Source organism: Crocodylus siamensis, chromosome 6 (assembly GCF_052110815.1).
Source record: "Crocodylus siamensis isolate JL-2025a chromosome 6, ASM5211081v1, whole genome shotgun sequence".
In the NCBI taxonomy this organism is placed as follows: Eukaryota; Metazoa; Chordata; order Crocodylia; family Crocodylidae; genus Crocodylus; species Crocodylus siamensis.
The window spans coordinates 94673665-94698979 of record NC_143400.1 but is presented as its reverse complement, the minus strand read 5'-3'; the positions used below and the strand labels follow the sequence as shown (position 1 = coordinate 94698979).

The 25315-nt window shown below is 54.4% G+C and overlaps 1 protein-coding gene across 1 annotated transcript; it reads right to left on the bottom strand.

Moving 5' to 3' along the window:
• Positions 1 to 380: 380 nt before the first annotated feature.
• Positions 381 to 22439, bottom strand: MUC4 (mucin 4, cell surface associated). Its single transcript, XM_090055953.1, is given in 15 exon segments — positions 381 to 1583; positions 1985 to 2041; positions 2983 to 3039; positions 3926 to 4045; positions 4922 to 5074; positions 5548 to 5727; positions 6282 to 6370; positions 6659 to 6807; positions 8200 to 8337; positions 8727 to 8891; positions 9480 to 9572; positions 9574 to 9617; positions 9818 to 9904; positions 11007 to 16478; positions 22319 to 22439. Coding segments are annotated over 15 exon segments (6891 nt in total). The 5' UTR covers positions 22380 to 22439; the 3' UTR covers positions 381 to 1557.
• Between the last annotated feature and the right edge of the window lie 2876 nt (positions 22440 to 25315).

Genomic DNA, 25315 nt, shown 5'->3' with positions numbered 1-25315 from the left:
GTCCCATGCCTTTCTATGAGACGTCCGCATCCCAGTTCTGCTCCCCTGCGTCCCCGGGTTTAGGTACTAGGGTGCCTGGTCCCGTACACACGAGCACCCAGCAGCAGAGCAGCACGTGCCCGGGTGCGAGGACACAGCCGTTATTGCAGTTGCCCCCGTCCTCTGCTCGGCTTTGATCCGGCCGGTACGCGCGCGGTACGGAGCAGGAGCCAGAGCCGGTGGCTCGGCTCCTAGCATCTCTCTACGCACGTGGCTTGCACCCTTCTCCACCGGTGAAAACCCTAGTGCCGGTTCTTCACCGCAGAGAGAAACCTGCTCTCGAGGGGCTGCTTTCATCCCTTATCCACGCACAGTCCTAGCACACAATACAGGATGCTAACTCTTCTCCAGAGACTTTATTGACAGAAAGTGATTTTTTTTTTTTTTTTTTGGCTAGGGCACATGCCCTCTTACAAAGACCCCGCTGATTCCCCCACCCTCCGCCAGCCTCCCAAGCTTTGAGAACTGGGATCAGGTGTGTGCTAGCATGCTCCGTGGAGGTTTCAGTCGAGCCATGGGACGCTCTAATCCCGAATCCGTCGGTGGCTGTTTTGTAAAGCAAGAAGTATCGAGAGAGCAGCAGTCAAAGGCATCTTTCCCCTTCGTCAGCGAGCTGCATCAATGCCGTGAATTGAGCAAAAGCATCACGGTTTTCATCCCCCGCGCTGCTGGTCATGCCGAGTCAGGTAAGCGATGCAGGGGACCCCGGTACTGCGGGACGTATTACTGGAATCCTAATGAAGCAGAAACCCTTATCTAGGCTTGACAAACGGGTCAATTGGCCGGTCAAATATTGTCCATTGAGTGCTCAATTGATTGCATCTTTTTGACCGGTCAAAGATTATAGCAATTTTTACCCAAAAACAACATTGTTTTTGTAGTTTCTTGACATAAATATGGTTTTGACGCATTTCTGAAGGGAAAAGGTGTGCTTTTTCTGTATATTATTTGGACCTATTGGCAATTTTTTTTTTTTTCCCCCAATTTTCAACCGATATTTGACCGGTCAACTACCCAACCCTGGCCTCACCTAGAGGCCCAGGAGCTCTGCATCCCTGCATGGGGGGAAGCCAGGGCTGGTTAAAGGTCTTCCCAGAAGAGCATGCCCTTCCCCAGGAGGGGAAACGTGCTCTGCAGCTTGCGAGGACCTGCCCACTTCCCAAATGCAGCAGGAGCCTACCCAGCTGGAGCGGGAACGAATTGGGTTTGTAGCAGCAGAAGGGAACGCTTGCTAGTTAGCCTTTGACAGAGAAACTGAGGTCCCACGAGAAGAAGAAATACATCATTGCTTTTTCTCATGAATCCAAGGGATGTTTCGGAAAGACCTGCGAAGAGCGCTCATCTCCGCCAACGCTACCACGGTCCTGGAGCGAGACGTACGCTCTTGAGTAAAATGTCTCATGGAGATTACTGGCAAAGTTGGGTGAAACAAATTTCATGCACAATGGGTTGAGAAACAGCTGGCAACAGAGAGATGTTGAATGTGACTGAGCCCTTGAAGGATGGTTGGGTCCTGCCTTAGTTGGACTTTCTTGCTCTGTGATCTAAAGGGAAGAAAAGATGGCGTATGAGCACTTGCTGGTAAAGATATGTCAATGGGTGCACTGGGGCTTACAAGAAGTAGGTGGCTCTGCAATAAAAGGGAAGTTACTGGTTTGGTCCCTAGATTGTATAAAGTATTGCAAATGCCAGATCAACGCCCCCTTTCAAATAGCGCCTCAGCCCATTCGATCAGACGCGTGAAGAGGTTGGATTGTGATCAGCAAGGGACAGCAATGCAAGGATACAAACCCAACTCATTCTCCCACCCCAAGAGATGAACCATGCCCATGCTGCTGCCACGGGGTCAGGGGCACCCAGGAGGGCAGCGAGAGCCCTCTCTCAGGCAGGGAGCTAGGAGAAGGGAACGGCATGCAGAGATCACCCCTTCCCAGCACGTGCTCACTTCTTTTCCTTTTCTCCGAGCGGCTGCCCAACTCTTCTGAGGACGTTTCTGCTGGTTCTGCGAGAGAACAAATAATGCTCTTTACTCTTATCCTGACTCCACGTTCTCCTGTTGTTACAGATCATTGATCAGATGAGAAGAAAACCAGCAATTCCCATGCCACCCAGTACATTGCATCTGAACAGGCCTCCATCCCACCCACTGCCTTGTCTCCAGCACCAGCACCACCAGGAGACATGCAACACTGCGAGCAGACCCTCGGGCACTAGCTTCCTGGGGGGAAACTCCTCCCTGCAATATTTGAGAGACGTGTAGGCCCCAGGCTGGCACCTGCACAAAGGTGCAGCTCCCCATCGCTCTACTTTGGGCTTTACAGCCGTCCTGAGTGCAAATGGCCCAACAGGTGCTCAAGCACGGTTCAATGGGGTCTGCATGGACGTGGGTCCATGGGTCTCCAGATGCCCAAGCACAGTTCAACGGGGTCTGCATGGATGTGGGTCCATGGGTCTCCAGATGCTCAAGCATGGTTCAATGGGGTCTGCATGGATGTGGGTCCATGGGTCTCCAGATGCTCAAGCACAGTTTAGTGGGGTCTACATGGACATGGGTCCATGGGTCTCCAGATGCCCAAGCACAGTTCAACGGGGTCTGCATGGACATGGGTCCATAGATCTCCAGATGCTCAAGCACGGTTCAATGGGGTCTGCATGGACGTGGGTCCATGGGTTTCCAGATGCTCAAGCACAGTTTAGTGGGGTCTACATGGACATGGATCCATGGGGCTCAAGCACGGTTCAATGGGGTCTGCATGGATATGGATCCATGAGTCTCCAGACGCTCAAGCACGGTTCATTCTCCCACCCCAAGAGATGAACCATGCCCATGCTGCTGCCACGGGGTCAGGGGCACCCAGGAGGGCAGCGAGAGCCCTCTCTCAGGCAGGGAGCTAGGAGAAGGGAACGGCATGCAGAGATCACCCCTTCCCGGCACGTGCTCACTTCTTTTCCTTTTCTCCGAGCGGCTGCCCAACTCTTCTGAGGACGTTTCTGCTGGTTCTGCGAGAGAACAAATAATGCTCTTTACTCTTATCCTGACTCCACGTTCTCCTGTTGTTACAGATCATTGATCAGATGAGAAGAAAACCAGCAATTCCCATGCCGCCCAGTACATTGCATCTGAACAGGCCTCCATCCCACCCACTGCCTTGTCTCCAGCACCAGCACCACCAGGAGACATGCAACACTGCGAGCAGACCCTTGGGCACTAGCTTCCTGGGGGGAAACTCCTCCCTGCAGTATTTGAGAGACGTGTAGGCCCCAGGCTGGCACCTGCACAAAGGTGCAGCTCCCCATCGCTCTACTTTGGGCTTTACAGCCGTCCTGAGTGCAAATGGCCCAACAGGTGCTCAAGCACGGTTCAATGGGGTCTGCATGGATGTGGGTCCATGGGTTTCCAGATGCTCAAGACGGTTCAGTGGGGTCTGCATGGACCGGTTGAGTCTGTTCCATCTACTAGACATGTCAGTGGATGTAGGCATCTGAGTGTGATCCTAATTTCACCCTGCTTGGGTCTCAGAAAAGACAGGTGGGCCCTCTTCCTCACTGCTTCGTTGTGCACCCACCTTAAGGGTCAGATGACGGCGTGGTAAGACAGTAGATGCCTCTGCAGATTTAGAGATGAGCACGTGGGAACAGAATTGCACTTAGGCACCTGAGTCCAGTTAGATGCCCAAGAGAATTTCACCCCATATATGCACTAAGCCAGGACAGAGCAAGGAAGGGGACTGCCTGGGTTTCTTTTCTCTCTTGCCACTGAGTGTTGTTCAATGGGCCATAGACAGATACTTCAAACTTTCACACCCATTTCCTAGGAGAACAGCACGTTATCCTGGCTGGGAGCATGGTATTCCTTGTTCCCCAGTCCTGAGCTATAGGAACTCACTGAGATTTGGAGGCCTGTATCCATCACAGCCGATCTTTGGTCTTTTCTGCCCATAGAGAGTGCAGAATGAGGGGCTCCCTGTCTGGTTGCAGCACCAGTCGTGCAGCTTTAATTCTTGATCTAGGGAGGAAAGTGAGAGGATTAAAGAGGGAGCAGTGACCCCCAAATGATGGGGGCTGGGAGACCCAGTGCCCCTGGGACAAAATAGAAAGTATCCCATGGGGGTCATCTGGGGTCCAACACAGGTCCCCTCTCTACGGAGACAAAAGCTGGACAGAAACCAAAAGGGTGCCAAGCCTTGCTCAGCCATACGGTCTGCCCTGCCATCAAGGTCCACCAGATTTCAGCTACATCTGTGCAGGCCTTCAAGGGATCCTGAGTCCTGGTAAATCCAAGCCCCACTTACAAACATTTAATATCCCAGGAGTTCACTCCATGCTTTAGAGCAATTTCCTTGCTCATGTCAAACCCCTTGAATATACAAATAAGGTCAGCTCCAGCCCCTGGAAACACCGCTGGGCCCACATCTGCAATTGCTAACACGAGGCACCAAACTGAGATGGACCCTCGAAGTCACCACAGCTAGAGAGAGTCAGATCCCCTCATCTCCCCTGAAAAGCACGGAGGACCTGCGTAAGGGCCAGCCACGTGGCGCCAAGCGCATGCGGGCAGGGCGCTGGATTCGGGGCCTGTCTACAGCTGCGCTTGCGATGCAGTATAGGGACGCCTGAGCTAGTAGCCGCGCTGATATGGTTTGTTTGCCTTGCCAAGAAGTCCGTTCAGAGCATCATACTGCTGCTAGCCTACGCAGAGATGCCCCTGGCTCAGAGGTTACGGGCTCTACTCCTGTCTCTGTCACTCGCCTGATTCTGCACTCTGTGCCTCAGTGCCCCACCCTGTAAAATGGGAGCAATGAGCCAGACGTGCTTTGCAGAACATTGAGAGCAGCTGATGGAAAGCAATAGGATGAACCACACAAGAGAAGCCTGTGCCTACCACGAAATGGTGACGCTTGTCTCGAATACTTCCAGTATTTCTCCTGCCGGCCGTCGAGGAGCTTGTTCTGCTTACTGTACAGGCATCGCACCCCCGCGCCGTACTGGTTGGGAGAGGCTGCATACAGCATGGTCACCTGGGCACCTGGCCAACCTGCAGCAACCCGCTGGTTAGACGACAGCTTTCCTACGCCTCTGACGTGGGGCGGGAGGGGGGTTACCCCAGAGCCAGGCAGCTCCGGGGATGGCCTGAATCGCGGCACTTTAAGGCATAAACGAGGCTCGCGTGTAAAAGCACTGATAGCGTCTTGCCGCGAAGGTGCCACAAAACCCCAGCGCGGGCAGGGTTTGAGGCCTAAGCAGGTAATGGGATTTCTGTACACGCAAGCACAGAGCCTGGGGCTAGCACTGTCCTCCCGGGGCCATCTCCTGTGCCGCAGAGCAGACTCCCCAGCACATCCAGCCCCCTCTGCACGCAGTGTTTCCCTCGATGCCCTCCTGTGCATTTGCCTGTAGCTAGATCTCAGCCAAAGCAAAGCGATGTACACCGGAAGCCTCACCCCGTGGCAAGGGAGAGAAAACCCCGGGGAAAATGGCTGGGGGGAATACGCTCTCGGCATCCCACACCTCCTTTGCTGCGTCTGAAGCGGCCGTCCGACCCTCCCTGCTGCAGAGAGCAGGGGCAAGGCGGCAGGTCCCTGTTCCACGTGCCCGGGTCCTGCTGCTTGCTGGCCCAGCTGAGGCACCGCACCCGGTAGTTCGCACCCACGCGGCTCTCCAGGTTGTAGATCCACAGCCCTCGCAGGTCTGGGAGGGCAGGAAAGCAGTCGTAAGACAGTGGCCTCCAGTGAACCGAACGTGGACATTTTAGTGGACTAAGTTGTGGGCGGGGTGGTACAATTTTGGGCAAGGTTTACCAGCAGGAAGAATAAATACGGGGTGAGATTTTCCAAAAGCAAATGGGACCGTGTGCCTTTGTGCCTTGCACGGTCTCCTCTGGATGTCTGTAGGGTAATGGATTATGGAAGCCAAAAGGGGACCGCTGGGATCGTCTCATCCCATCTCTGGATAACACAGGCCATAAGACTGAACTAGAGCATCTAATGTCAATTTAGAAACCACCGGTAATGGAGACTCCACCAGAGCCCTTGCAAGGCAGCTCCTACGGTTAGCTACCCTCCCTGTTACAGGTCTGCACCTTTTGCCCCACTCTCAATTTATCCAGCTCTGACTTCCAGCCTCTGGGCTGGAGAGCCCGGTGTGGTCAAAATTCACATTTCCTCTGTAGGGTTCCCGTCGCCCTTCCCCTCCTCTTGGATTAGCTAAAAAGACCGAGCTGCGACTGGCTGCAAGGCTCCTACCTGTGCTGTCGCCGCTGAACTGGTCGGGGCGATATTTAGCAGCCGGAGGTCTCTGAGTCAGGTTGTCATTTTGGTAAAATCCATCCCCGCTGCATGAGAGAGAGAAAGACCTTCAGTTCAGGGCCCTGGCAAGAGCAGGCTCCTCTATACCAGCACCATGCATTTCTCTAACCTCCCTCAAACAATCCAGCCGGTGCTAATAAAGTCTGGCCCGCCCCGGGACACCCTCCGTGGCAATAAAGGATTCATGCCAACAGAAACGGTGCGGGTAAATACAATGCAACACTCGGACAACTCGAGGCTTGTAAATGCTCGTGTTCAGGTCATTATATCCGGCTCCTCCTCCGTGTCCAGCAGAAGTGGTAAAAACACAGCACCTGGAGTAGCCGATCAGGACGTCCGTGGCTGGATGCCTGGTGTAATCCCACTGCATGCTGCCATCTTGGTAGAGGATCAGGACGTAGGACTTGACCCCGTCGGTGGTGAGGACAGCCTGGTACGTGTTCGTCTGGAAGAACACGCAGCGGTCAGGGGGGGCAAGCACCAAGGTGGTGTTGCCTCCAGGAAGGGCGCAGCAATGGCACCGATTGCTATTCAACGAGAGGCGACGAACAGCGGCCAACCGTGGTGCTAACGAGGCCCTCTGGTCTGTATTGTGAAAATCGTGTAGGGGAATCCATGCACTTCTGGGGGGGCTTGCAACAGAGGTGGGTCACCAAGGAGACAAGTGTAATCCTCCACAAAGGAAACTTAAGCACATGCATGGAAAGCCAAGGATTGTTTTAAAAAAAACCACAATGACATTTTTTCACTTTTGGCACAAAGAAAAAGTGACATTTTATACCAAAAAAAGGGGTCTAGGGGTTTTTTTTTTTAGTAAAAACCTAAGAACATAAGCAATGTCATACTGGGTCACACCAATGGTCCGTCTAGCCCGATATCTTGTCTCCATTAGTGGCAGAAGAGGATGCTATACATGGAGACCATCAAACTGGCTACCTCTAAAGTGATCTGTCCCCTATTCAGTACCCTCCCTGGCCTCGACCATTTATTGATGGTCCATTTTCATTAGTGAAAATCTGCGTTTCTGCTAGCATCCGATGAATTGAGCTCATGGGCGCTTATGCATCTCTGCTTGGGTTTGTCCACAAGGTGCCTCTCCACCCTGCCTTCCAGCAAACAGAAAGTTTCTGTAACATGTCCAAAAAACCCCCAATTTTTAAAAGAAAAAATTCCAGGGAAAAATCTCCAAAGAATTTAAAACACATCCGAAAAGAGCTCTACTCCAAATCCCTGGACATGAAAACTTAGACTTTGGGATTTTTTTTCATAAAAGCATTGGAGATGGGGGTCAGTCCCCTCTCTGTGCGGACAGATTTCACTGCGTAGGGAGCGACAGTCATCTCAATGCCAGGGGGCTGTGTGCATTACCCACAGCCCCCTGAAGCCCCCTTTCACCAAAGTTTTTATCCCAGTTTTCGGCAGAAGGGTGAATGTCACTTGAACTCAGTGGATCCAAAATGAATATGGGGACCCACGTGACCATTGCTGCAGGCACTTGCAGCCACGTCTGTCCTTGAATACCCATCGAAAGTGCTTCCCTCACCTCCTAGGCTCTCCCCGGCTGGCAATTCAAGGCTTGGGAACTGAGGTGCAGAGAGCCAACAACTTGCTGGAAGTCACAGAGCCGGGAATGGGCCCCTAGACCCCCCAGGACCAGCAAGCGCCCTCCCCACAGGACCCTGTGTCCACTCTCAAAGTCCCCAAAATGTGGGCTGAAGCCGATGCAAAAGCCCCAGCACCCACGTTTCCTATAACGCAGACACAATGCAACAGGAGAGGCATGAGGACGGTGGTGAAGAGGGGCGACAGCTTCCTGCCACTTAAGGTGCCACATACCTTGGTGACATCCCTCCATGCAGGGGTAGGCAGGGGCCTTCACCCAGGTGATCTTCAGCGTCCACACGGCCGAGTACGACGTCCCCACGTATCGCCGAATCTTCGCTTCCACATCTTGAATGAACGGAGGCTTGGCAGAGTTCAGGGTCATGAATTCCTGGGGGTTGCACATGTGCACGTGGTTATACACCCCCGTGGGAGCACAGGGGCGCGTGAGACTGGGAGCTCCTGCCCTGTGCCAAAGCCTCTGTTCTAGGGATCCCTAAGAGCATAAATGAGACTTTCTGCACCGCAGTGACCGTCCCCCTAAGTTAGGGCAGACTCACGTGTATGGGGCCATCAGGAATGGCTAAAAAGCCCAGCGGGTCTACAAAGCCCGGCTTCCCAGTTACACCCACTGCAGCATGGATGGCGAAGGGACCAACAGAACAAAGCTGTCACGAGTTCAACTTTGCCAGCTTCATGGGAAAGAGTGCCAAACCCGTGCAGGGGGTTGGCCGGACTGGCTATAAGGTCAGCGCTAGTGTTACCATCCATAAAACGAACCTGGTAAAAGGTAGTGCCGACGCCGCTGGAGAAATCAGCATTATCCCAAAACACAGCTACCATCGGGACTGTTTCATGGCCATTAAACCCTTCAGGTGGTGGGTTGGGATATGGGAAAACATCGTGGTCTGTGGCTGGGAAAATTATTTGCCCGTTATCTGTAAACTAAAAGTTAATTCCTTGGGTTAAAATCTTCATACGCAAGCAACAGAGTCTCTGCTGCCAACGGAGGCTTAGTTCATGGCCCCGACCCCTCAAATGCAATGCACTTTGGAGTCAGGTGTGTACGTGCCCTTGAGCACCATGGGGTTGCGCTGAGAAGCCCGACCATGGACTTCACACAGAGCCAACGGCGGCCCCTGCTACGTCTTAAGAAAAGAAAACAGTTCTGAAGGACACCTTAAATTATAAAATGGTCATAACTTTAACCAAAGCCCACTAAAACTCTTCCAGATCAGGCAGGAATGCCAGATCCTAGGAAATATGCACCAAAGCTGGGATGTCCCTTGTTCCCATGGACAGCCATTGTGTCATGGGGGGGCTGCAGACTTTTCTGATGCTTCACACCCACGAGCCAGCCTTAGAGAAACTCCAAGGAAAAGCTCGTTAAAGGACTTCGAATCCTCCAAATGAATCCATTGTCAAAAATAAAGCAAACAAATCAAAAGCACTCAGACTCTGAAAACTCCAGTCTTTCTACACCGAGGTACTTTCCGAGAGAGAGGGCAACGCAGCCAGTGAAACGAGACTCACATAGAGAGCATTGCGCAGCGTTTTCCCAAGCGGAAATCCGATCGCGGGTTTGAAGAGGCGGGAGTTAAAATCCACTCTCCTTTCCACGTACTCGTTTATCCTTTGCCTTTGCGCCGTACGGATACAGGGGCACTGCTGCTGCAGAAACACAACGGTGAGAGCGACCGAGCGCTGGTCAGAAGAGTTTCAGGCTGATTCTTACAACATCAAGGTCGGCGACGTTTAGGGCAGTCACAAGAGAAGTGAATGAAGCATCCGAGGAGGGGGACCGCAGCAGAGCGGAGCCCGGCAGGGGTCCCGTTGTGTGGCTCCCAACGGCCCCCCTCTCGATGACTTACGTGCGGTCGGCTGGCCTGTAGCACCTGCAACCGAGGCCAGCGCTGTCCCTTCCTGGGCAAATCCTGCACCGGTATCATCCTCACGCGCTGCCCATAAAAGCAAAGAACTAATTCATGACATTGCAGTGACAGGAGTTGTAGGGCAGGGGGTGGATGACCCTAAACCCTCGTCATTTCTCTGAAAAGCCCAGTTGGTCTCACTAAGCCTCCAGGTCTCTCTCTACGCCTGTACAAATCAGGTCCAGGCACAAGTGCCGTCGTCTGGACGGTCAACTACCTGATGCACGGCCAGGCAACTAGCGGCCTCAGTTATACGCTCGATCCATTTGTGCCGGCAACACAAAGCGAGGCCAGGTTGAGAATCAGGCTCTGGATGGACGCGGTGATAGCTAATTATCTCCTGATCCCTGCTCACGTTGACAAGGAACCGCTTGGTTTGGGCATCTGAGAGTCATAGAAAATGAGGGTCTGAAGGGACATTGGGAGGCCACCCAACTACACCACCCCAGCCATGGATGGGTCTAGCCACATCTTCAGCACCTCCGAGGATGGAGACTGCACCCCCTCTCTGAGTAACCAGTGCTTCACCACCCTCCTTGGCAGAAAGTTTCTCCTAGTATCCAACTTAAACCTCCCTTGCTGCAGCTTGAGCCCATTGCTCCTGGTCCTGTCGTCTGCCCCCACTGAGACCAGTCCAGCTCCAGCCTCTTTGCAACCCCCTGCAGGGAGGTGAAGGCTGCTATTAATGAGCAGTGGAAGGCTGCTCTCTGCCTTAGTGGAGCAGGTGTCAAGCACCATAAAAATACAGAGAAGAGCAGATATCCCAAAAGACCTTCCTTAAGTGCATATGCAATTAAAAGTCCAGGCTTTCATGCATGAAGTAACCCTTCATTACAGGTCTCCAGGACAAAGGAAGGACCCCCAGCATTGCTTACAATGCAACCACCACCCCCACCTTTCCTCCAGACCTCACGCAGTCCCCATCACCCCTGCCAGGGAGAACCAAGGAGAACGCAGATGTCTTCCAGCCAGCCCTAAAAATGATCAAAACCTGAGGCAAGGCAACCAAGACATGCTGTCGTGCACATGTAGCTGGTGACGCCAGCAGCTGGGAGCACGCGGAGGAAGCGTTCCTAGGAAAAGCCCATGTCTTCCTCTGCAGCGGACTGACAACACGCGTGGGACGTACCTTGTGTGACCGGGAGAGGGAACGGTGTCGTAGCCAGGCCTTCCCGAGCTGCCACCTCGGGAAGCTGCAGGGAGGATGGGGTGCTAGAAAGCAAACCGGTGGAGGAAGGTCCTGGCTCTGCAGCCTGTGGGGCCTCGGCAGGAGTTTTGCTGGCCGAGGCCGAGGCCGAGGAGGACACTTCGGATGATACACGGACAACCGTCGCTGACCCATCTCCGGACAATGGAGAGACCTCCCTGGCCGGGGACAAAACCCCCGTTTCTTCCACTGGAGCATTTGCTGGACCTGTTTCGCTCTGGGAGTCAGCAGTGGATCCCGCGTTCCCCTTGTCTGCGGCCGACACAGGCCCTGCGCTGTCCCCTCTCCCTTCTGTGGCCGCAGGAGAGAGCGGTCCCTCGCCACCCGACAAGGGAGGAGCAGAATCGATGGAGCGGAAGCCTCCAAGAGAGGAGGACCCTTCCCTTTCGGCCTCCGAAGCAGGGGAGGCCGCGGCGGTTTCCCCAGGGACGTTGGAAACAGACTTGAGCACTTCCTTTCTGGTTGGGACTGGAGCACCTGACCCGCCAGCCACCACCGTGCCTGTGTTTTGGGTCTCTGGCTCCAGGAGCTCGGTGTGTGTTTCGCTGGAAGAGACGAGAGCAGATGGGGACCCTGCTCCTGATGGCACGACACCCCCTGCGGCCGCCCCGTTGTCCAGGGAGGATGGAAGGGAAGTGCCAGCGTTAGCCAGGGTCCCCGTGTGTCCCATTTGCAGCTCTGCCGCACTTGGCGGGTTCAGCTCTGCGTCCGAGGAGGAAGAAGGATTTGGGGCATCGCGGCTCGTGGATGTCGCGGCTTCCTTGGTATCTGTGGAGGTCTCCCCTCCCGTCTGGGACAGCGACGGCGCTCCGCTGCCAAGGGCTCCGGGCGGCTGTGCTCCCCGAGGTGCTTCTGCTGCTGCGCTGGGAGCCTGGGACTCCACGGCAGATGGGGACAAGGGGGCTTCCTTAGCACTTGCACGGCCAGAGCTTGCTGCCTTCTCTGTGCCTGCATCTGCCTGGGTGACTGCAGCCGGTCGGGTGGAGATAGGAGTGTTAGAGAACCCGTTAGGGGCAGATGCTACGTTACTGGGCTCTGACCCGGAGGGGCCAGCCTTAGGCGAAGCCCCCGATTCTCCGGTGGGTAGCTCCGCTGCATTGGCTGACCCCAGCTCTGGGATTGAGGGTGAGGGATACGTTTCACCCAGGAGACTGCTGTCGGGAACAACTGGTTCTTCCCTTGCAGGGGACGCTGAGCCAGTCACGTCTCCGGTGTATCCGGCCCCCGCCAAAGCAGGAGTCTCGCTATCAGAGGACACCAGAGAAGAGCCTGAAGCGCCAGGAGCTCTGTTCGCTGCACTGTCAGGCTCTGAAAGCAGCGGCTCGTTGCTGGCAGATGGAGATGCATCTCCTGGTGCCGTGCGTGCTCCTGTCCCTGCCGCATCCCCTCCAGATGAAGCAGGGGACGTTTCAGAGGCAGCCGAGGCTCCTCCGACTGGCAGCTCCAGTGCATCTCCTGCACCCATCTCTGGACTCGCAGAGGGTGAGAGACTGGCTTGATGCTGGGCATCAGTGACAGACGTGGCAGCTTCCTCGCTTTCTGCAGATGCCAAGCCAGAGGGCTCCATGCCCGCATCGGACCGCAATGTTGCTCCACTACCAAGGGCTCCAGAGAGCTGCGGTCCCCGAGAAGTTTCCCCACCTGCAAGGCCAGAGCTCGCCACCGCCCCTGTGCCCTCCTTAGTTATCAATGCTACGACTGCCTCTGCAACCCCCGATGGCTGGGAAGAGCCAGGAGTGCTGGAGAACCCAGTCCCTGAAGATGATGGCTCAGCAAGGACATTGCTAGGAGATGCCAGGGAAGACGGGGACCCCGCTCCTGTCACGGCCCCAGCCTCCAGAGGTGAAGGGAGGGAAGTACCTGAGTCAGCTGGGGCTCCAGCCGGCCGCGCCGATGAATCTTCTGCGCTGGTCTCCGTGGTGTCCGCTGGACTCTGGGCTGCATTTGAGGGCAAGAGATTGATTTGAGTCTGGGTGTCGCTGACAGACGTGGGGGCTTCCTCACTTCCTGCAGCTGTCATGCCAGAGGTCTCTGTGCCTGTGTCAGGCAGCGATGGAAACCCAGTTAGGGGAACTCCTATGTTTTTAATCCCTGAAGCTGATGGCTCAGTGAGGACATCACTGGGAAAAGCCGGGGTAGAGGCTTCACCCCCCAGAGAGGACCCAAAGGAAGCTGTAGTGCCAGCTGAGGTGCCTGCTTCTCCCATGCTTGCTGGACCCAGCGCTGTGCCCAAGGGAGAGTCATTCGCTGCACTTGGAGTACCTGCGCTGGATATTCCCGCTCCCCTGTTGGCTGTTGCTGCTGTGCTAGCAGAGCCCCCGGCCTCCTCTGCAGCTGCAGGGCCCGCAACGGTCTCGTGCTGGGAAAAATCGGCACCACTAGAAACTGCTCGAGGGGTGACTCCTGTCTCTGAAATAGAGGATGCAGCCAGGGCATCGCGAGAAGAAGCAGAGGCAGCTGGGGACACGTCTCCGGAGTGGGGTTGTGTGGCCATCGCTGCCCCATCCCCAAAGGATGATGGGAGAGAAGGGTCCAAGCCAGCCGAGGTTCCTGCTCCTGCCACCAGCAGTTTCGACACATTTCCTGTGCTGGTCTCTGCTGGGCTTCGTGCTGCATTTGAGGGTGAGAGGCTGGTTGGACTGTGGGTGTCAGTGATGGAGGTGGTGGCTTCCTTGTTTCCAGAGGTCTCCATGCCTGCATCGGGCAGCAACATCACTCCCGCAAGGGCTCCGGAGATCTGTCCTCCCTGGGGAGTTGCAGCTGCTACAAAGCCAGAGTTTGCCACTGCCTCTGTGCCCTCTTTGATCGATGCTACATCAGCCTCAGTGACTGCAGATGGCTGCCAGGAGCCAGGAGCACTTGAAAACCCATTCCCTGAAGTGGACAGTTCAGCGAGGACATCGCTGGGAGATGCTGGGGACCCCTCCCCTGGCACCGCCCCATCCCCTGGAGATGAAGGGAGGGAAGCTTCAGAGGCAGCTGAGGCTCTTGTATCTCCTGAGCCTGCCTCTGCTGGACCCACCACTGTGTTCGAGAGCAAGGGATTGGCTTCCCGTTGGGTCTCCACGCTGGGTATGGTGGTTTCCTCGCTTCCTGCCGATGCTGGATGAGTGGATTCAGGGCCGGTGCTGGCCGGCGCGGCTTCCGCTTTGCTCTCAGGTGCTCCAGAAGCATTTGTTGAAGCAGGCGGCTCTGCCTCCATGGCTGGGGAGGGAAGCGGGGTTTCCTCTCCATCGGCACGGCTGGCACTTGGGGAGTCCTCTTTCTCCCCTGCAGTTGCAGGTGCAATCACAGTGGGAGAGGGTTGGGAAGGACCAGGAGTGTGGGAGGATCCAACTGGGGAGGCTCCTGTCCCTGCCAGCTCTGCAAGCGACATCTCAGCGGGGGCATCGCTGGGAGACAGGGACACGTCTCCTGATGCCGTGGGTGCCCCTGTCTCTGCCCCAATCCCTCCGGATGCAGGGAGGGAAGTTTCAGAGGCCGCCATGGCTCCTGCTCCTCCAGCTGGCAGCTCCGACGCAGCCACCTCTGCTGGACCCACCGCTGGGCCTGAGGGCGAGGGTCTGGTTTGACCCTGGGTGTCCGCGATGGATGTGGTGGCCTCCTCGTTCCCTGCAAAGGCTGAGCTGGAGGTCTCCACACTGGTATCGGGCAGCAATGCTGCTCCACTGCCACGGGCTCCGGAGAGCCATGCTTCCTGAGTTTCAGTAGCTGCAAGGCCAGAGCTCACGGCCACCTCTGTGCCCTCCTTAGTTATATGCACGACGTCCGCCTCAGCATCTGGAGTCGGCTGGGAGGACCCAGGAGCTGGGGAGACTCCTGCATCTTCAGCCTCTGAAAAGGATGACTCGGTGGGGGCTTCACTAAGAGATGTGGGGCCAGAGTTTTCTCCCTCTGGGGCACGAATTGCTTCCCCATCCTCCAGCGGGGACTGGAGAGACGTTCCAGCATTGGCCCAGGCCCCTGGCAAGGGCTGTGCGGTGCTATCTGGACTCAGCTCCGCATCCAGGGACACAGGCTGGGTTTCACTCTGGAGACTGCTGTCTCCAACAGTCCCTTCGTTGGCTGCGGACACCAAGCTATCGGCATCCCCTCTGCCTTGGGTAGCTGCTAGTCCTGAATGCATCTCGGTGTCTGAAGGGGATTGACTGGGTTCGGGTGTGCTAGAGAAAGCCTGTGGATAGAGCCCTTCTTCAGCATCAGCAGGTCCTGCTGGCACGGTATCGTCCTCCCCAGCACCAGAGGCAACAGCGGACATTTCCTCTGTGTCGTCTGATGTTCCTATGGCTGACCTGCTCCCCAGTGATGGCTGTGTGGGTTCAGGAGCTGTGGCCTTTGGGGCATCATTTGTGGCGTCCATCTCTGAAGCTCCTTCCGAGGCCTTGGCTTCATCAGGAGAGGCGGTAGTAGACGGGGTAGTTTCCCCCAAGGGTTCACGTGCTCCCGTCACTGCCTCCACCTGTAGAGATGACCACGAAGAGCTTTCCATGTCGCCCAGGTCTTCTGTGCTCCACAAAAGCGGCTCCGTAGCCTTTCTGGTGTCTGGGCTCCAGGTAAAGGCACCTACTTCATTTTGGCCATCAGCACTGGAGGCCATGCTCTCTTCCTGTGCTCCCACAGCCAAATTAGTTGTTCCCAGGCCTGCATCCGTGGGTAGGGGTACTGCCCTGCTGGGAGCTCCAGCATGAGTCGTCCCCTCCACCGCTGCCCCCATCAGCTCCGTCTCCGCGGTGGATGGAGAAAGGGGCGCTTTGCTGGCAGCAGAGATCAGTTCTTCTTCTGTGCCCTCCCGTGGGGCAGGCGCTACGAAAACTTTATCGAGGCCTACAAAGAGAGAAGCAGCAGCAGGGATGCTGGAGAATGCATCCGGCTCCACCTCGGAGGACAAAGTGGATATTTGTCCAGGGAAAAGGAAAGCAGTGGTGGCCGCTTCTTCTGCATCTGGCGTTGTGGTAGCCAGCCTGTTGTCCAGAGAGGAGCGCGAAGAATTGGTCGTGCTCGGTAACGTTTTGGCTTCTGCTATAGAGGGCTCTGCTGTGACACCGGGGCTTGGCCCCGAGCCCAAAGAGTCTTGTCCCCCTTCACCACGTGTGGTGACGTCGTGCTCAAATACAGCTGGCAGCCAGCTGACGGTGTGGGCCTCCGGGAGCTGCGAGTGTGTCGGCAACCTGGTTATCTCAATATTCGCCTCCCCGTAGGAAAACCCAGGAGGAAATGGCGTTGGGCCATTGCCGGCGCCAGCAGAGGTGGCAGCTCTGTCTGCAGTTTCTAGCTTGACCACTCGGAGCACGTCACTTTCTGCTGCGAAGGGCATGGGCTCGTCGGTGCCAAACGACTCGTCCTGGGTCAGCTGCCCTTCTGTGGTGGCGGGCATGGCAAAGGTGGTCCCCAGCTCTGCACAGGATAGAGAAAAATGCAGCAAGGCATTAGTCATATTAGGGAGCTGCTTGCTGTCAAAATTCACCCCATTGGATGAGTTATGCATAGACTTTCCATGCAGAGGGTGCTACCCAACAGGGTCGTTTGCAAATTAGAAAGCAACCTGAACTGGCTTTGCTGCTAATTGGATTTCAGGTGACTGTCCCAGTGTTTTGTCCATGTTTCTCTGGCATAGAAGAGATAGGGCACGGCCTCCCGCAACTCTCTGCCCGGTCTCACACCCGGGTGCGTATTACAGCAGCCCGAGGGATGCTGTATCCCAAGGGGAAAACCAGTGGGGAAAACCTGGAGAGCAGTGTGTAACAGTCACTCCACCACAGGGCTGCAACAAGGCTGGCTTTTTATATATATATATTTCAAGTTCCAGATCAAATCAGTTCCAAATCACATTGATTGAGCAGAACTCAGTTGTTCCAAAAACCATATCGATTGAGCAGGCAGAACTCAGTCGTTCTCCTCCATCTCAGACCTCTCACCCTGAGATTTCCGATACTCCCAGATCCATTAGCAGGCATCCTACATGCAAGTCCAAGCCCAGAGGTTTGGGATTTGGATGCCCCTGGATACTACAGGCAAGCATCCTCCATCCCAGACTCTTAAGTCCAAGACTTCAGATATTCTCTACACTTCATCTTAACTCACATCAAGAGACTGAGAAGCAGGCTGAAGAGCTGGTTGGGCCAGTTCTCCACTTATTTCTGGTTCCCTCCTCACCAGAGGATCCCAGTAGGGCAGTTGTGGTCAGGTCCCCCGCTGAGCTAAGTCAAAGGGAGCTAAAGGTGGAGGAAAGCTGGCCTGGGGGATTTGTGATCCCTGCAAGGGTCGTGCTTTGAACTTCTGGTTGACTTCAGTGTCGATTTGGGGGCAGGGGAACAGGGAGATGATCTTACAGGACCTGAGGCCTCCACTCATTCACAGTCTTGACATCCTGCAGCAGTTCCTCCAGGACTGCGGTCCTTTCCAGCAGGGATGCTCTGCTAAGGTCCTGGTTGCTTAGACTGCTCTATCCAGACCGGCATAAAGTGACCCTTGACTTAGCCGTAGCCAGCCAGGTGGAGGATCCAGACCCCCGGGGCGTGCACACAAGTGACAAGACATCCCAATGGATGAACTAATTATTCCCTCATTTGCGTAGAGATGATCATCTTTGCATACACTCTGCAAAGTACATGTCCAGACCCTTCAGCCCCACTGCCTCTTAGATCAATGTGCAATATGCAGGCTGCCAGGCACAGAGCCCCTCTTGCACACAACATTCAGACAGCAGAAGAGGACACAGGAGAGAAATAGCACAGCAGACTGTGTCCAGACTGGAGTGGCCGTCAGGATGGGGGAATATCAGGGATCCTGGCTAATCTCGCTTCACTCCACAGGTGTTAACGCCCCGTCTCCTTTGTAATGGTCCCGATGTTCCTTTAGGCTTGCAAAGAAGAATTTTTCCAACTATTTAAGCGAGTCTAATAAAAAATATCAGATTTACCCAAAGGACCTCATCTGCCTTGAATCAACTTATCCTTTCTTCTGCAGTTTTACTATCCCTTAGCCATTCGTAGTAATCTCTCTCTTGTATTTCACAGCCCTGCAGCTTGCATTTAGCTCTAGCTACAAACCTTAACTCAAGCGTGGTCCTATTAACTCCTACTAACTCAGGGGTGAACATGACTGAGAGTGAAGTGTTGAGTGCACCGTCAAGATGCTCAGTAAGACTGGATTTTGATTTTAAAATCTGAATAGGAAATTAGCATAACTGTAATGTCTATGGGACTAATAAAATCCTCTTTTGGCTATTTTTGTCTAGTTTGCTATATTTTTTAAACTTAATATTAGGGTTGGTAAGCCGGTCAATTGACCAGTCAAATATTGTCAACTGACCAGTCAATTGACTGCATATTTTTGACCGTTCAAAGATTAAAGCAATTTTACCAAAAAACCCCCAAATCTACATTTCTTGTAGTTTTCTTGACAGAAATATGGGGTTTATGGCACATTTCTTAATGGAAAATTTGTGTTTTTTCTGTGTATTATTTGGACTTACTGGCCATTTTTTATTGATATATGACTAGTCAATTGACTGAACTTTATTTGACCAGTCAAGTACCCAAGCCTATTTTATATATAAAATCTAGAAACTAAGTGCATGTTCCTAGAGTTGTATTTGTTTTTGCATTGAGCTTGAACTGAATAATACAGCGCTAGGCCCTTAGCATATTAGTAGAGCTTGTAGTTTGCTTGAGCATATTAACATATTAGTAGAGCTTGCAGAAAAATGTGTGTTGTGTTATATGTGATGAAGCACCACTCTACCTGCATCCCCCGTTTCAAAACCCTAGATCCACCCATGGCAGCAGGGACATGTATCCAGCTGCTAAGATGGGAAACACCCCTGAGTTGCCAGCTCTACTGATCTCAAGGTGGCTTTTTAACTTTACTTGTCTCATTAAAACATGAGTTATCTGCCAACCATTCCTCCATTTGTCCCATTAAAAATGAAGGCCGTATCTACAGTCACGCCACTGCAGCACAAGAAAGGGCAAAAACGTGGCGTGTACAAAGGCCACACTACTACAAAAGGGACAAAAGCAAACTAGATAGCCACCACTTCCCTATGTCCACCGGCACCTCCCGTTGTTCCCAGTAAGAGCCAAGCCATGCAAAACAGCTGCCAATCTCTGGTGCGGGGGGCTAAACAGGACTCCATTAGAAAATGGACTGGGAGGAGCAGCAGGGATCATAAAAGATGTGGCAAATGAGGAGATCAGGCGGCAGATTCGGGGGGGGTGTGCAGAGGAAACAGAAGGATGAGAGGAGGGAAATCAAATGTCAGCTTCCCACCCCGAGGCAGGTCAAGGCAAAGGCAGGGGCCTCCTTTCTGAGCACCAATTGTCAGCTCTCCTAAAAGGGCCAAAATCATGAGAATTGGGCACCTGCTTGAGGAGAGCTGGTGACAGATCCCAGCACTCCCTCAGTCCTGCATCCTTCGGGACTGGCCACTGAGACAGGCAAATGTCTGAATGAGAGCCCCATGGACACCCTTCCCCACCTCCCACCCCCTCAGGACTTCTTCCAGGGTCCAAGAGTCATGTGTCCTCCAGAAGGCAACACAGAATTGATGATGAAGAAATTGGAGGCAGTAAAAGTGAAGACAGTCAAAAACTCAAACGCTGACTTTGAGGTCTTCAGACCTCATGAATTAGGCAATTGTCTTGTGATTTTAAGGTCTTAGGGTTGAAAATATTAGGGATTCTCTCTACAAGGCCTACAGAGTGTCCCCCAACAAAGCGTAAGCAATTGCTAGAGTCAGGCAGGGGCTCTGGAGCTCAAGAGATGCTGCCTGAAACTGGTAGGGGCACCTTGCCAGCAAGTATTAATTAGGGTCATATGAGCCTGACCCCACTGTCCTGACCCACAGGAAGCAGTGCCTGGTGTTGGGGAGGGGATAATTCTGACACACAATCCCTGCAATTAAACTGCAGCACTTGAGAAATAACTTATCCTGGAGAGGACAGCTGTTCAGGTGTGGAAACAAGAGATGTTTTCAGGTCCCCTTTTTTCTACCAGCCTCCAGCTTCAATGAGAAGGTTGCCCTGGGCTTTCTTTAAACCCAAATGTGAACATTAGCCTTTGTGCTGTTGGCTAATTCTCTACACACCTGGAACATTTTGCATCATATCACAAAGCAGCAGGGGAGCGGACACAGGATGGGAGACATTGAATTCCAGGTGGGATTTATTTCATAGACATTAGGGCAGGAAGGGACCTCGGGAGATCATCGAGTCCAGCCCCCTGCCCAAAGGGCAGGAAGTCAGCTGGGGTCATAGGATCCCAGCAAGATAAGCATCAATTTTTTCTTGAAGGTGTTCCATGTTGGTGCTTGAACCACCTCCGCTGGCGGGCTGCTCCAGACCTTGGGGGCTCGGACAGGAAAGAAATTCTTCCTTATGTCCAGCCTGAAGCGGTCTTGCAGGAGTTTGTGACCGTTCGACCTCGTCATCCCTTGGGGCGCTCTGGTGAACAGACGTTCCCCCAGATCCTGGTGGTCACCCTTGATAAACTTATAGGTGGCCATCAGATCACCCCTGAGCCTGCGTTTTTCCAGGCTAAAGAGCCCCATGGCTCTCAGCCTGTCATCGTAAGGTCTGTTTTCCTGACCTCTGATCATGCGCGTGGCTCTCCTCTGGACTCTCTCAAGCTTCTCCACATCCTCTTTGAATTGTGGAGCCCAAAACTGGGCACAGTACTCCCGCTGCAGCCTCACCAAGGCCGAGTACAAGGGGAGAATGACGTCCCGGGATTTGCTCGAGAAGCATCTATGGATGCACGCCAGCATTTTGGTCGCTTTACTAGCCGCAGCATCGCATTGCAGGCTCATGTTCATCTTGTGGTCAATGATGACCCCCAAGTCTCTTTCTTCTGTAGGGCTATCCAACGTAGCACTGCCGAGCCTATAAGGATGCTGCAGGTTTTTCCTCCCAAGGTGGAGACCCTTGCATTTTTCGGTGTTAAACACCATAGTTTCTCGTCTGCCCATTTGCTGAGCTTGGGCTTGTCATCACCTTCAAAAAATGTTTGTGGAGCATGTAAAAAAACCAGGTTCCAGACTGTTTATTCCCAGCCAGTTGGGACTCCTGTCCTTTCTGGCCAACATTGCCCTTTCATATCAATAATTCATACTCCCTCTCTATCGTCTTCTTTGTACCCGCTCCCCTTTGAGTACATCATCCGTGAACATACAACTGGAGCTGTACACAAGGCTCCAGCTGAGATCTCACCACGCCCTTGTGTTTTTGGGAATACCTAATACTTCCTAAGATTGCATTCACCGCGTACATGGTCCCACCATCCTGGTAACTCAGTATCCATCAAACTTACTAGACCCCAGGGACATCCCTTTTTGTTCCCAGCTGCTGAGCCCCCAACTTATAGCAGGACTTCTTGCTACTACTGCCCATGTAGATGCCTAAGCACTTTGTGAACCCAAGGCCAAACCATGAGCAACACCATCAATAACCTCTAGCCCACCCCATGTCTTCCAACCCTTCCTGTTGTCTCCCTGCAATGCAGTTCCTTTCCCACTTTATTAATTCAACTGGAAATCTAGCCAAAAAAACTATCTACTCCCACCTGGCACCACATCAGCGCTTTATCTGAAGTCCCTGATGACCTGAGAAAATGATTCTCATGCAGGAAATATATCCGTTTAGCCTGCATCCCTACCTGATGCAAGCCCATGTCGTATTTTAGCTATGCCATATCAAATAGAAGATCCCATCTCCACTACAAGTTACTGGCTTGAATTCTGGACTAAAACAACTTGCTGCAATAGAAAGCAGAAAAAGACAGGGCAATTTGCCCACCTCACGGAGATCTAGTCGAGTCTCTGAATTATAGGAGGAGAGGGCATTGCATACACATCCCATTGCTAAGCGTGTGGTACGTAGCTACCCCAGAGCAGGAAGATCTAGCAGGCCTATTCCCCCGTCTAGATGACACGGATACATACTCATGCAAGTTCGGCTCCTGGGTTTCCCACAGAGCTGATGTGACCGTGAGCCAGTCCTTCGCTCTGTGGGACAGCTCCCCTCTGGAAGAAAAGGCGGGTACCTACCTTTTCAAAGGGCTTTCCTAGCCTCAAAAAAATGCATCTGTGTCATCTTAAAGCTTGCATTAATTTCAGATTTGGACATTGCCAAGGGGTGGGGAACCCATCTCTGGCTGAACTGTCCCCCTGGAAGCCAGGCAAGTTCACATCCACCTTGTGACCCAGATTGAACAGACCAAGCAAGAGCAGGGCTTACCATGTAGGATCCACATCCAGCATCCCAAGAAGGTCCAAAGCAGCTGCCTCTGCGTTCCCATGTCTCTCGGAGGAGCTCGGGGGAAGCTCACTGGAGCACGTCTCTCCCGGAGCTGGAAGCAGCCAGGTGCTTTCTGTGCTCCCAGCCGTCCCTCACTTATATGGGACAGCCGGAGGAGGCTGGCGGTGGCGACTGCGTCACACTCCACCCCCTCAATGCCTTACCTCTCCCCTCCCACGCTCCCACCTTCCCTTGACACCCGCCACCTCCCTCTCACGTTCCCTAGGAATGCAAATTTGCACCGGGTGCTGGGAACATCCGACAGGGGCACCGAGGCTGTCCTCTGTAGGGAAGAGAAGCATGCATCCATGCCTCGGTTGGGTTTGTATGTCTCTGGTAGTGGTCAAGATCATAAGCAAGTAGGCTTGGAAGGGCTTTCAGGTGGTCACATCTAGCCCAGCCCCCTTCTCAAGGCTCTTCCAAGCCTACTTGCTTATGATCTTGCCCACTACCAGGGAAATACAAACCCAACCAAGGCACGGATGCTTCTTGAGAAAACCAGCTCAGCCACGTCTCTCTCCAGCCTGCTCTTGAAAACCTCCAGGGATGGAGACGCCCTGGCTCGTTCCCTGACCACCCTCAGAGTCAGAAAGTCCCTCCACGTCTCCAACCTGCCTTTCCTCTGCTGCAGCTTGAGCCCATTGCTCCTGGTCCTGTGCCTGATACGCTTGTAAGCACTGCTGCTGAGCACATCGAGGGAAAGAGGGGCGAGCGGGATGCCCAGTGGGCAGCGAGGAAGGTCTGCAGGAAGCCAGTTGGTGGGGTCAGACCATCGGGAAGGGCTGGGAGGTGCCCAAATCAACTAGCCCAAGCTACTCACCAGCTTCAGCGCACCAGAGAGGATGGCCCTGCCGGCCAACACCATCCTTGCACACCGGCGCTAGCTGGGGGACATGGGCCTAGGAGAGAACGGCACAATCGAGGCCAAGAGATGCCCCCAGCTGATGGCAAGGAGTCAGGACATTGCAAGCCTGAGCTATGGGGGTGCCAGGGTTTGAACAGAGCAGGTGACGTTGGGGTAGTTCACTTCCCTACGGGGACACTGCCCGTGCCCAGGGCACCTCTGGAGGGCACGGGGCTCCCACGGGGAGCAGAACTGGAGGAAGAGGGTGTGAGCACCAGGAGGGGGGCATCGTGGTGGGCCACCCCAGCTGCTTGCTGACCAGCACTGCCACCGTCTTATTTTTGTTGCTGGATTTTTGTGGGGTGGGGGGGGCCTCCAAGCAACCAGGATCAGCTCGGGGACTCTGTATCGCTGTCTAGCCAGGGGTCCGGTGGCTTTAGGTCTCCATCCAGCCTTCCCAGATGGGCCTGGGCCTCAGCTTCACCTCCCCACCATGAAGCCCAACTCCCAGAGGCCGCCCCCTCCCCGCCTGTAAAGGTTCTGGGGATACGTGGAGGAAAGCTGTCACATCTCTGCTCTCAGGGGTTGGCAGCACAGACCGGCCCACTACCTCCATGCCCATGCCACAGACCTCTGTCTCCTGCCAGGGTGCATGGAGAGCTGCCACCCCAGGGGACTTCCAAGACCAGCAGAGAGGTTTTGGGTCCTGCTGGGAGAAGCTAGGTGAGATGGAGAGAGGTGGCTTGAAGGCCGTCAGCACACCACTCAAGGAGGGTGTTTGGAGCACTAAGGGTTAAACCCAAATACTTTTCTCCAGTCTGGCACGAACTCGCTCACTCTTTCTGGGGCTCAGCTTCACCGCCAAGGAGTCTGACCCTCAGGGATGCTGGTACTCGAGCCCCTCCTTTATAAAGGGTTTGGAGACCCTGGGAGGAAAGCTCCCAAGCCAGCGCAGAGCCGGAGGGCCTGACTTAATGGGTGCAATGAATTCAATGTCCCCCCCTGCTGCAGAGCGCCTGCCGCCAGGGGTGACAGCACACATAACCGAGCACGCATGGGACTCTGTGTACTGATATCCATGGACTTGAGACGCAGCCTTGCCTGTGCCTGCCGGCTAGCTTGCAATTGAAATGCCAAGGGAAGGCGAGTCATGGCTGAGGAGGGGTGATCGTATAAACAGGCTCGTTCCACCCACGCCGAAATGGCCTCTTAATGGCGCTGATGGGGTGACAGATCACCAGCCCGCAAGGGCTTTCCACTGGCTTGGAACAAACGTCCTGCAGTGATGCAATGCTGCTTGCCAAGAGGAAGAGGCAGGCGTGTCGGCAGCACGGGACATCCAGCGGGGCTGGGGGCAGAGAGGCGGCTTACGAACAGAGGGATGGGCAGGCATCACTGAGGCTGGTCGCACAAGGGCTGCAAGCCCACGGGTACCGTTGAGACCCAATACCAGCGTTTAGCCTTTCAAACGGTGAACGCGTCCTCTGGTCCATCTTCTCAGCATCAGCCCAATGGTCAGAAGCTGGAAGCAAGCTGGCCGGACCCGTCCGGTTATGCAAGTGCCTCGGCTGAATCCCCCTCGTGTCGCTCCCCTGCGGCAGGCTGGGGCGCTAGGTCTGTGTAGCGGCAGGGCTGATGGTAGGCAAGGCTGTGGATTTGTCCGGGATGGTTTGGATAGGGATGAGCCTGCCTCGGGCCAGGGTGCCTGCTCTAGGGACCTGCGACTGCTTTCAGACCCAGCCCTGAGCGCCAAAGCTTAGACCCAAGAAGGGTTTGGGAAAACACGAAGTGGGGAGCATGCACCACACGGCAAAAAGAATGACTATAAATGCAAGAAGCCACAGCTTCATCTGGTGACATGGGTGCTGCAAAGACATGCGAGGAGTCTGAGGACAGGAATTTCAATTAAGTTCAACAAGGACAAGTGCGAAGTCCTGTACTTAGGAGGGAGCGATCCCCGGCACCGGGGCAGGCTGGGGGGTGACATGCTGGGCAGCAGCTCTGCAGAAAAGGACCTGGGGGGACAGGGGACAAGAAGCTGGACAGGAGCCGGCAGTGAGCCCTTGGTGCCAAGCAGGCGACCGGCATCCTGG